The sequence below is a fragment of the Sinohyriopsis cumingii genome, chromosome 1 (assembly GCF_028554795.1).
Source record: "Sinohyriopsis cumingii isolate HCF-2022 chromosome 1, ASM2855479v2, whole genome shotgun sequence".
Lineage (NCBI taxonomy): Eukaryota > Metazoa > Mollusca > Bivalvia > Unionida > Unionidae > Sinohyriopsis > Sinohyriopsis cumingii.
The window spans coordinates 167,260,643-167,273,974 of NC_142961.1; the positions used below are offsets into that span (position 1 = coordinate 167,260,643).

At 35.0% G+C, this 13,332-nt stretch overlaps 1 protein-coding gene across 1 annotated transcript in view; it reads left to right on the top strand.

The window, feature by feature from the left end:
• Positions 1-2,791, top strand: part of LOC149808333 (large ribosomal subunit protein uL4m-like) — a 42,859-nt gene extending 40,068 nt beyond the window's left edge. Inside the window, exon 10 of the mRNA XM_089975890.1 lies at positions 2,566-2,791. Coding sequence (XP_089832016.1) covers positions 2,566-2,699 — 134 coding nt within the window. The 3' untranslated portion in view covers positions 2,700-2,791. The remainder of the gene's footprint in view (positions 1-2,565) is intronic.
• Positions 2,792-13,332: the final 10,541 nt, after the last annotated feature.

The following is a 13,332-nucleotide window of genomic DNA, read 5'->3' on the forward strand; positions in this document are numbered from 1 at the left end:
CATGTCATTCAGTGTGCATCATGTTAATGAGTTTGCATGTCATTCAGTGTGCATCATGTTAATGAGTTTGCATGTCATTCAGTGTGTATCATGTTAATGAGTTTGCATGCATGTCATTCAGTGTGCATCATGTTAATGAGTTTGCACATCATTCAGTGTGCATCATGTTAATGAGTTTGCATGCATGTCATTCAGTGTGCATTATGTTAATGAGTTTGCACGTCATTCAGTGTGCATCATGTTAATGAGTTTGCATGTCATTCAGTGTGCATCATGTTAATGAGTTTGCATGCATGTCATTCAGTGTGCATTATGTTAATGAGTTTGCATGTCATTCAGTGTGCATCATGTTAATGAGTTTGCATGTCATTCAATGTGCATCATGTGTATATGTGCGCTTGTCATTCAATGTGCATCATGTCATTCAATATGCATCACATCAGTCTGCAGAGGTGGCACTCTACAGATTCATATTTTGCATAGGGTTAGAATTTTAAAGAAAAACAATTTCCCCTTGTTTCCTCACTGGTTATACTAGCTATTTAACAAAGACCTTGTATGTCTTAGGTATTGCTCAAAGAACCTTTAATTCCCTTTATTTTGGTGTATGATTGATGGGTGTAATATGGGTTATAGAGTTATACATCTTGGTTTTACTCCAGATGTGTACCTTTCAAAAAAGTGCTAGCTCCACATGGTCATTTTCACTTCCTGAACTTCACAGGTAAATTGTTAAAAAAAAGAGCTGACAACCTTTTTTTTACATTTTATGTTATTGGTAATTCATTCATTGCACTTTCAGAAGCTGTTGTTGTCTTGTCTAGCAAAATTAATTTTCCCTATTTTCATAGTTAATACATATAGTGTACTTCAGACTGATTTTTTTAGCACAAGGGAGCATTCATTTTAGTTAGCAATTTGCTTAGATCATGTACAATTTCCAAAAGTATAATATCCAAAGAAATGTCAGCCATATTACATCAAAGTAGCATAGAGGTATGCAAACATTCTCTCCACTGTGCACGTTTCAAATGCAAACAACTTCACCTTACATACATCGCTCTTTCAAAAGTACATAATAACTGGTGATCAAAAGTACATAATAACTGGTGAGCACCCCCATAGTGTCATGCAGTGCATCATGTCATTCAACATGCATCAGTGTGCAGTGTCATTCCGCATGTATCATGTCATTCAGTGTGCATCATGTGTCATTCATTGTGTATCATGTCATTCAGTGTGCTTCATGTGTCATTCAGTTGACATCATGTCATTCAGTGTGCATCATGTGTCATTGATTGTGCATCATTTGTCATTGAGTACATGTCATTAAATGTGCAGCATGTTATTCAGTGTGCATCATGTCATTCATTGCATGTCATTAAATGTGTATCATGTCATTCAGTGTGCATCATGTGTCATTGAGTGCATGTCATTAAATATGTATCATGTCATTCAGTGTGCATCATGTGTCATTGAGTGCATGTCATTAAATGTGTATCATGTCATTCAGTGTGCATCATGTGTCATTGAGTGCATGTCATTAAATGTGTATCATTCATATGTCAACATTCTTCACATTTTTTGGTGCTTTTAAGCTGCTGAACTAAGTGTTATCAAACTTTATTTTAAATGTTTATTATAACATTATGCCATAGTTTTGTTTTTGATGGCTTTCCTAGAAACAGTTTGGTTTCTGTATCAACTTTTGACATCACAAAGACCTTTATGGCAGTTTGTTCAAACTCTGTAGAAATGTTCCTTAGACCCTGCTCTAAGATACAGAGCCAGTTTTAGTCAGATTTGAGTGAAATTTTTCTTAGGACATGCACTGTCAAAGTTGTTATATTGGTTACTACCGACAACCATTTGGATTCCATAAAATGCAGGTGCAAATTAAAGTTTTAATATTTCTTCTAAAACCACCAGGTCAACTTGAGTGTATACCTGTTCCCAAGGGATTAACTTGTGTTATGCTTGGATCAAACTTTGTGATGATTATTAAAAAAAAGCTTGAAACATTTACTGCCATTCAACTCATTTCATGTATTTATGACTTTATATGAATTTATTCGGTTTTAGGTCTGAATGTGTACAGTATGTAATGAACATCCATGTGATTAACTGTTGGATATCTGAATTTGTACAGTATGCAATGAACATCAAATTGATTTACTGTTTCAGGTCTGAACCTGTACAGTTTGCATTGAATTCAAGTGATTTACCTATTTTTGGGTCTGAATGTGTACAGTATGCAATGAAGATCCATGTGATTTACTGTTCCAGCTCTGAATGTGAAGTATGCAACAAATATTGTTTCATGTCTGAATATGTACAGAAAATCCATTTGATTTACTGTTTCATGTCTGAATGTGTATGCAATGAACATCCATGATTTAGTGTTTTGTCTGAATGTGTACAGCATAGTGAATATCCATGTGAATTACTGTTTCAGCTTTGAATGTGTACAGCATGCAGTGAATATCCATGTGAATTACTGTATTTTTAGGTATAAACGTGTATAGTAATGCAAGGAATATCCATGTTATTTACTCTGTGTTTCAGGTCTGAATGTGTACAGTATGTTGAAGCACGAGACCCTTGTGCTTACTCTTGCTGCAGTGGAGAAATTAGAAAAGAAACTGTTAGTACAGATGCATAAACCAGAGAATGATGTTGCCTACAGGAAAAAACATTGATCAGATGATTTTTGTACATGTCAGTTTACTAAAGATGGGAGTACTTGTTTTGTGTTTGTATGAAATAAAAATGTATTTAAGAAACCAAACTATTTTAGGTTTTGTTGCCTTGTCTATGTAAGCATGGTACATAGCTGCCAACCCTCACGAATTTGGTGTGAATTTTAAGACTTTTTCAGCAATTCACGGATTCACGCCATAAGCCAAAAATTCATGAATTTTCCAATCCTCAATTATTTTAAATCTTTAATAAAATAACTGATTTCCCATTAAGCGCTAGTCGTGATATTCGCAGTTGCCGAAACGGTCCAGTACTGCTGGTCACAATATTAGTAGATCTGCAGCCGATTAGTACCGTTGGCCCGGTAGCAGGCATTTTAGCCTATTTTAATCTATATGTATAAGAGTAGTTTTACAAATGCTTTTGAGAGAAACTGGGGCCTAACTGGAAATTTGCTCCGCGCATGCGTCAAAACACTGATTTGAGTTACCGTTCAGCATCGCATGTAAGATCTTGAAAATGTCTTCACCACCAAGGAAAAAGAAATGTTATTACTCAAAAAGTGAAGTTTAATTTGGAATATATCAAAAATTGTCCATGCATTCTGCCATTAAACATTGATATTCATTCATGCTTTTTGCACTCAGTGTGTCATTGCAGAGACGATGTGAGGAAGAATGTCGGTTGCAAAAAAAACACATACAAGTTGGGAAAATTAAGAATTCGCGGATTTCAGCTCTGGAAAATTGTAAACCATTGGCGAAAGACATGCAGGCTACCAACGCTGAAGCATTATTTGTGAGTTTTCTTGTCGAACACAATCTATCTTTATCAGCTGGAGACCATGCTAAACATTTGTTCTGACAAATGTTCCCGGACTCGAAAATCGCTTCTAAATTTTCCTGTGGAAGAACCAAAAATGCTGCAGCTCCTGTGCATTCCTCACAGCAACAGTGACGGCGAAAGAGTATTTTCTTTAGTGAGGAAAAATAAGACAGACTTTAGGGCCTCCTTAGCTGCAGAAAATTTGTCAGCAATTTTAGTCCCCAAGATCAACCAGCAGGCAAAAAGTCGGAACTGTTTAGAAAACAAATTTACGATCAAGCAGTTGAGGAAGTTCAAGTCTGCCACAGTATCATGTCTTGATAAATAAATATTTCTGCATATATGTAGTGTTTTATTTTTATTTTGTGAGCTTGATACAGTGTAGTATTAACGGTTGGAGTGGATGGAGTGGTCAGAGTGGATGGAGTTATTGTCATGGTATTTTTCACGAACTCATGTCCAAATTCACGACTTTTTATCCCTATTTTCACTAATTGTGAGCCTGGAAGGTTGGCAGCTATGATGGTAAGACATGGGTATCACCTGTAGGGCAACATCAGTAGTGTTACAAATCTGCATTATAGTTAGTTTTTTCAAGTGTGTGGCAGGAACACAAGAAGGTTATTTATTGCCAAGGCAGTTAGATTAAAATGTCTTTCCCAAGGATACACCACTCTAGCCAACCCAAGCTGATCTGATGGTAGGATTCAAACCCACACCCTTTCAATTGCAACCCCAGCATGCAAACCACTATGCTAATATGGCTACAAGGTAAGAGGGGAATACATACTCCATGCAACAATTCCTTTACAACATTCAATGCTCTTTACCCAAGACAAGACAGCTTTCAAGACTTCCACTATATCAGTTAAAATTGATGAAATCAGATTGGTCTTTAAGAATTTCCACGTTTTATTCCTCAGGTATTCCATATTGCAGGTACAACTTATAAACACATTCAACATTTACTTTTCAGTGTCAAAACCATCTATCAGATGTTGAAAACTAAGTAATCTCTGTTATAAGCAAAACATAGTTTTGGCAAATTACACCTGGTATAAGGTCTTTAAGTTTTTAGCTCTACCCTTGATAGTCCACGAGAGCTTATGGGATGGCTTGTTTTCTATCGTCTGTCATCAGTCAGTCTCTGAGCACAAGTTTGTTATCACTACTCCTCCTAACTACTTGGAGACTGCCATACAACTTTATACACATTCATCCCAAGGTCTGGTTGGTCGTAAATGAAAATGGTTCTGCTCAGGAATCCAATGGCCAGTACGGCAGCCATCTTGAAAATCTTTGTTATTGCTACTCTCTTGAATAGATCAGTGTTGGGCTTTAACTAAAAGACTGTATGTTTAGTTGATCCTAAATGAAAATGGTGCCAATTTGACATCTAATATGGCCACCATAGTAGCCATCTTGAAATCCTTCTTATTGCTACTCCTGAACATAAAGTTATATCAACAAGGGGTTTTCGGTGAATATTTCATATGATGTCTAGTTCGTCCTCAATGGAAATGGTTCTGCTTGGGCATCCAATATGGCCACCAGAGGCAATTTTGAAAATCTCATTACTATTCCTTCTGAACAGATGGGTTTGCTAAGAGATTTCTTATGTCAAGATAGTCCTAAATAAAAATTCTGATCTATTGCCAATATATCAACAATGGCAGCCATCTTCAAAATCTTATTACTTTACCTATCTGAACACAAAGTCAAATTGAAATGTGGTTTCCATCAAAAAACTTCACATGTGTAACTGGTTTTAAATGAAAATAGTTGCACTTTGATATTCAGTATGGTTGTCACTGCAGCCAACTTGTAAATTTTGTTATCGCTACTACCATGAATGTATTGTCATATCAACATGGGGTTTTCACTAAAGACTTCTTGTGACATCTTGTTGGCCTTAAATAAAAATGGTGCAGATTTGACATCCAATAAGGTCACCATGGCAGCCAGCTTGAAATTATAACCGTCCTAAACAAAATGTCGTATTGACTTAGTGTTTTTACCAGAAGATTTCTTATCTGGTCTAGTTGCCTGGACATCCATTATGGCGACCACAGTGGCCATCTTTATGATTTGTTATTACTACTCCTCTTGAATAGATGATCTTGTCAACATAGGTTTCAAATGAAAGGCTTGTGAGGTCTAGTTGGTCCTAAATATATAATGGTACCAAGTGGACATCAAATATGATCACCATATCAGCCATCATGAAAATCTTGTCACTGCTACTAGTGTCACAGGGGCTAATTTGAAAATGTTATTGTTCAAAGACAACAAAGATGGTCTCAATACTCTGCAGTTAAAAAGGTGATCTTGAATTCTTGTAAATGTTTTCAGATAGCAGGGTGCCAGTCCCTTTGAGGGACTCTTTACAAATAATGCTAATCGACTATCCAGTATGGTTAACTTACTAAAAATAGAAAACTCGCTCGACTGAATTTGATCAAATTTGATTGAAAGTATCCCAGCACGAGTCCTGCCAATTTGTAACAAATCTCAGCCAGCTGAGATGGTAGTCCTGACTCATTTTTAAAAAAAAATAGAGGAAAACCCTTCCAACAGTTTCTCTTCAAAAACCAGATTTGACAGGCATTCTGGCTTTAGTCTTTCATACATATACAGATATTGCCCACTTGCCATCCAATACGTTTGCCATTACTCAAAATGAAGAAGAAAAACCTTTAAACAAACTCATAAACCAGTCTTTTCAATGAGACTAATTTCAACACGAAAGCACACGATGACATCTTTGATCTAATATTGTCACTTCCTCCACATCACCCCAAAATATTAATTTCTTTTTGAACCTTCGTCAACAGAATTTAACCAAATTTTTAAAAAATTGTCCTGGTATAAATCCCAGTTAATGTCGTACACTAGACACATATTTGCCATCAAATATGGTTGCAGAAGCTAAACTATGAAATGCTGGAGATTTTTTTAATAAAACTAAGTAAACATCGCAATTAGACATTGTGGTGCATACCATAACCAGGCCTACTGCCTCAAGGTCAGTTATTGCATAGGAAAATTTAACTCACTTGAATCCTTTTTCAGGGTTGAACTTTTGAAGAACTCGAGATATTTCAATTAATTTTGCCTATGTACATGTCATGACCTGATGGCATACCATTCCATAGCCACACCTTCTGCCTCATGGTCAAGGTCAAGAGAAATGCAATTCTGTGACTTTAATATTTGTCCAGGGTCTAACTTTGGAAATATTGGTGATATTGTAATGACTACCACTTATGTAATATGTATAGACATTGTGTAGATGTGCCCCCCCCCCCCAAATATTTGTTTTAGTATAACTTTGAACATATTTTTGATATTTAAATGAACTTTAACCAGTTATACATCAACACTTTAGTTTTTCACTTATTCATACTCCCAACATTCAAGGTTAAGCTCACAAGAGATATGTAAATCTATAGCGGTTTCTTTTCACATTCTGTTATGTTTAACTTCTCAGATATTCTAAATGAAATTTTACAATGGTTTAATTCACATCATATAATGGTCCCCAGCTCTGTGGTCAAGATCTTTCATAGGTTAAAGGTCATGAGACTTGCTGTTTATGGTACTTGTGTATAAGAATGCAGTTCTTTTCCTCATTAATGCTGCTAATTATAACATTTAAACAGGTTCTTACAAGCATCCGTTCTGACTTCCACCTATTTATGGATTTGTATGCTTAATCTTTATCTAGGAATTTTTGTCAAAACAGCTCAACCATGATCCCTGCATTGCTGAGACTAATGCTTTACCTAACCCTACAGTGTAGACATCAACCCCGATATTTATGTTTTGGGGTCAAGGTCATTCTGCCCAATTAACAGCCCTAGGTTCAATATCTGTTAACATCAGACCAAAATCGGTTGAATGAAAGATAAAAATCTGGACCGAATGAAGCTATCTAAACACGACCTTCAATGTTTATATACTTTTAATCATTTTGTTAAAGAAACAGACTTCAATTTAATCTGATTTTGGCATTCATTGCTTTCCAGATGAACTGTAGGCCAATGGAATGAGAAAATAGGTCCATTTGCTTGTGCAAAAATTTGAATTTATTAGGAAAAAAAGCCATCAAAGTAGTCTGATTAAAACATTGACTTTAATTTGTATAAAAGCATCAGTATGGGCTGCCAAGTGAGATATTCCTAAAAATTTTACTGCTTGTTACATGGGGCCCTGAGTGGCCGAGTGGTCTAAAGCATTCTCCGTCACGGATCACTGCCATCTCACCTCTGTCTGTGTAGGTTCAAGTCTCAGGCTCGGCCAATGTGGATATGTGAGAAAGCTTGCTGGTAGCTTCTCGTGGGTCGGTGGTTCTTTCTGGGGTTTTCCCTGGTTCTTCCTCCACCATTAATACCGGCCGCCATGTACAGAATATCCTGTGCTGAAAAATGGCGTTAAACCCCATAACAACAACAACTGCTTGTTACAATGTTAGTCGACATCAGAACATGCTACACACTGCCACTATTTAGGCAGAAAGACCATGACCCCCAAAACAGAAATAGCAGGGTCAGTCTTACATTGTAGGTATAAAGCTTTATTTTGAAAACCTCTTTTATAATTGTTGTCTACCATGCAATAACAGTTTATCCTTTTTGCCATTAAGATCATAAAAGGAATAATGAAATGTGATTACATATTTCCATTTTTGATAGTTCTGGCACCACATTTTTTGGCATGGCATGCTATTGTTCATGGATTAGTTACTTTCAATGGATAGTTTTCAAATAGATGGTTTTGAAAAACCTCTGCCATATATTTCAAATCAAGAAATGTAAAATAAAAGTTGATATCTTACATTGGTATATGATTGGGTACAAAGAACAAAATATTTAATTAGTTTCCTTCCCAATGATATTTACCACTGAAGTCTTAATAAACCGTCAATTTAGTCAATGATGATTTGGAACCTGCCAATGTGATAAGTTGCTCTTATATTTACACAGTATACTATGAGCAAGAAATTAAAATAGTTTGTTTAATCTTAACTTTAGTGGATTCTGCTCCAGCATTTTCTTTATCAATCAAGGCAAGAAAAGGAGCCATTTTTGTTCAATTTTACCTGCATTAAAATCAGGGAAGGAAAATGTTTCAGATTATTCTTTCATTTATATTTGGAACATTTTTCAAACAATATGCAAATGGTGATTACTCTCTCAACATCATACACATAAAGCACTAATATTTTGAATATCTGACTTTTCTGATATTGAAGGAATTGCAACATATTCCTGATAGAATGGAAAGTGTATTGATATTAGATATTCTGCCATTTAAATAGAAACAGGTCACTGTCTTAATCATTTAATAATTCATCCTTGGTAGTAGTTCATTTAAGAATTGGTTTCTTTCATCTATTAATAAAGCTCTTTGTCCCTTTAATTCAGACTATGAAAGAGTGTGTTGAGAAACTGGATGTCGAAGATGGTAATAAATTACGTTGTAATCATCATCAGAACAGGAGTTTTCCTTAAAGACTTTAATGTGACGGGAGAGAGGTGAGGTAGAGAAGAAAAGAAAGATATTTAAATTCTAAGACTAATGCATTTGGACATGAAAATGTGATATAAATAAGAAATAAAGAATACTTTGTAAGTAAATGTACTTTCTTTTCATTAATTTTTCTTCTCACTTTTATGTTAACTTTTTTTAAAACATTTTTTAAAATGTATCTGCATAGCTGCCAACCCCTCCCCTGAGTACAAAAATACCAACTGCTAATGACAAAAATACTGATTTACAGGAACAAATACTGATTTTAAAAATGTAATGCATATGCAACTATTTACAACATCTACAACCATCAGTAAAGCAGGACAGTACCTTACTTAATTATTTAACATCCAATTTGCATATGTTGCACTCTTGCATCTTCTGAATGGGGAACCCTATTCCATTCGGGTGCCCATGTAGAAGGTGCAAGATTGCAACACACTTGGGCACAGGCTGTTTATAGGAGCCTTTTCCACACTTGTTTTTTTTCTTCTCCAAATCATTATCAATTCCAATGTACCATCTTTTATCAATGATCTGAATTCTGTGATTTTCTTTCTGAACTGTTTTCATTCTAGCACATAAAGTAATCCTTTGCAATTTTACTGTCTGGGAAACGTGTGTGAAATAAGTTGCCAGCAACACTAGTAACTGAAAGAGGAAGATTCATTAACAAAAAATAATTTAGTAAACCAAACTTAGATCAAATCACATCAAAGTTATCTGGTATTTATATACATCGTAAGTTCAGGCTATATTATGTCATCGGTGCCTCCATGCACAATAGCGAAATCATATTACACAATTTTCAAAACGTAAAGTTTTCTCCTTTACTAGATGGTTTCACAAATCTAAATTAGACGGCACAATTGTCTTTCCAGTTGTTTTCTTTTCTTTCCTAGAGAAAATTCTGAATCTTTGTTTTCCTTTCCAACATGATTAGAAGTTGAATATTACGAAGATGAGATACAGTGATAGCAGCAACTGTTTGCACAATCTGATATGGCAGTTAAAGACGGGCATGGTAGCCTCGATTCCGAATGAACCAATCATATTTAGAACTCTATTGCTATATATGTGATACATTTCTATCAAAATGGAACAGTGTGTCCATCCTAAACAGAAAATTGCATGTAATTTTTATTAATTATTTTCTTATATAATGAAAAATGAATTATAAACAAGAAAAATCTACAGCCGTATTCAGGTCCAAAATACGGGACACTCTGCAGCCATGTAACCACAGGCTTACCCTGACGTCATCAGAAACAAGTTCCTTGAAGGGACTGATACTCTAGTAGCCAAAAAGAATTGGAAGGAATTCAAGACATGTCCATTTCTTCCTTTTAACTGCCTAATGTTGAAACCATCTCTAATATTTTTGAGCAATAACAATAATATTTAAAATTGCTGCTGTGGTGAACATACTGGATGTCAGATTGGCACCATTTGAATTCTGAACTAACCAGACTTCATTTAGAACCCCATGTTTTAGAGGAATAATGATAAAAAATTAATTTCAAAATGGCTGTCATATTGGATATAAAATTGGCACTATTTCCATTCTGGACCAGCTAAACATAAGAAGTCTATTTGTGAAAGCACAATATCAATGTTACTAGCCATCTAGGTGATGTAATGATAACAAGATTTTCAAGATGGCCATCATCATGTCCATATTAGCAGTCAGATTGGCACCTTTTTCATTCACAACCAACTTACTGGATACAGGGTTCCCGCCACAAATTTAGAAAAATATTCCAGACCCAAAACATTTAATTTCCAGACCTCCTGAAGAGCTCCAACTTGATATACTAAAACTTCTCCCAAATGCAAAAGAGCATTATGTTACTGGTTTCTGACAAAGTTGTAATAACACAAATTTAAGACCTTTTCAAGACTTTTTGGTCATTTTTCAATTTTTTCAGACATTTTAAGACCTTGAAAAGTAATTTTCAAATTTCGGACCTTTTCCAGATTTTGAGACCTATGCAGGATACCCTGTGAATATCATAGGAAACTGATAGACCATCCATTTAGGAGTAACATTAACAAGATTTTCAAGTGGGCCACTGTAGTGTCCATGCTGGATGTGCAAGCAGCCCTATTTTCATTTAGTACCAAACAGACACCATAAAAAGTCTTCTGGTGAAAACGTGCTAATATTACTTATGTTCAGGTGGAGTACCAATAAGATTTTGAGGATAACCAATGTGGTGGCCATTTTGGGCATTAGATTGGAACCATTTTCATTCAGGACCAACTGGTCATCATAATGAGACCTCTTTTGGAAATCCTATGTTGATATGAAAATACATTCATGAGTAGCATTAAGATTTGAAAGATGACCACAGTGGACATCAGATCAGCATCCTTTTCATTCAATACTAACTAGATATCATGAGATGTCTTTCTGGTGAAAACCTCGTGTCGGTGCAACTTTCCATTCAGAAAGATTTTAAAAATGACCACTATGGAGGACATATCAGATGTCCAAGTGGCAATATTTTAATTAAGGACCAACTAGACATCATAAGAAGTCTTCTGCTGAAAACACCATGTCAATAACTTTCCATTCTGGAGCAGCAGTAACATGATTTCTAAGATGGCTGCTATGGCAGCCAATTTGGACTTCAGAGCTGAAACATTTAGGACCAACTAGACACAATCCTTTCATGAAAACACCATGTTGATACAACCTTCCTTTCAGGAGGAGTAGCTATACAAGATTTTCAAGATGGCCACTGTGGCAACATAGGATGTCCACGTGGCACCATTTTCATTCAAAGTAACTAAACCAAGGGATAAATGCATGTGTAACGTTTTATGGCAATTCTCAAAGTAGTTTAGGAGTAGCAATAACAAGCTTGTGCTAATGGCCAGATGACAGACCATTCCATGAACATTTTCAGGTATATGACCAGTACAGTTAAAAATTCCTGAGGAATTCACTGGAAATATATTGTGTGCTGACACTTTATTTACTTAAATTATTTACTTTATTTACTTCCATCCTCTTCCAATATGGACTGCAGCTTTACTCGAAGACAACATTTACCAACAAATGTATGGTTTGATCGCATCTAGGGGTGCATATATGTGACACACATAAAAGTCAAGTCATTGTGAACTATCATGAATTAATGAATTTGGTGAATACTTGGATGAGCTATCTCAGAGGTTCCCAAACCACAGCCCGTGGGCAACTTGTGGCCCATCACTCTCAGAAAGTGGCCCGAGAGGCCTCTATATTTTCTATAATGTATTTTAATAATTTCAAAAATTTATTGACGTTCAAATAAATAAATAATAACTTTATGAAAGTTGCAATAATGCGCAATCTACAGTATTCTAGAGTCTAGAATGTTATTTCAAAGACTTTTATAATTTTATAAACATTGATAAACATTTATAATTTTATAACGCTGTGGCCCGCTTAATTACCGAAAATAGCAGATATGGCCCTCTACTTGAAAAGCTTGGGAACCACTGAGCTATCCTAAAGCCTGTATTTAAATGTCAAATATAAAGTTTTTCTTTCAATTTAATTCTGAATTCTCCATACCTGAAACCCTAAGTTTTTAAAATTGTTCTTTTGCATAATTTATGTAAAATTATATTTAAAGGTGCTATACTCACTAGGTTGGAGCACATTATATCCCAAGGTACATTTGTGGATGTGGCACATAGGAGTACAAAGAACTGGCTTAAGTAGAGATTTCAAAAGAAAAGGGTATTCACAACAGGCCATGAAATTACAGTGATGTCATGGAAATTTAAACAATTCAAATGATTACAGCTACACCTACAATACCAGCATAATAACTGATGGCTAAAAAAAGAATAAACTTAAATAATTATCATAATTGGAAAGAATTATGAAAATATTGTGCATTTCAATGCATTATTCCTTTTGTCTTTTTGTAAATTACAAAGAGAAAGTAAATTAAAAAATTTAAAAAATACCCAGTAGTAAAAGTTAGACAAAAACTCCTTGAGAATAAACTGTTTTTTTTAATTAAAAAATTAATGAGAGGCACTATAGTAATCATCCCATAGTCAACAATATAGTTTACTGTACTCTACTTCATATTTGCCATTTTTATCCCACTTTAAATAATCCATAGAGCAAAACTAAAATAAAGAAAAATGTTTATTATAATTTCTAATGAAGGGGGAAGACTAATTGGGTAATCTCTCTATTTTCCACTATCATATGAAAGAAAGTCTGCTGTTTCTAAATAATACACAGTTCAGTGTGCTTGTGATGATTCT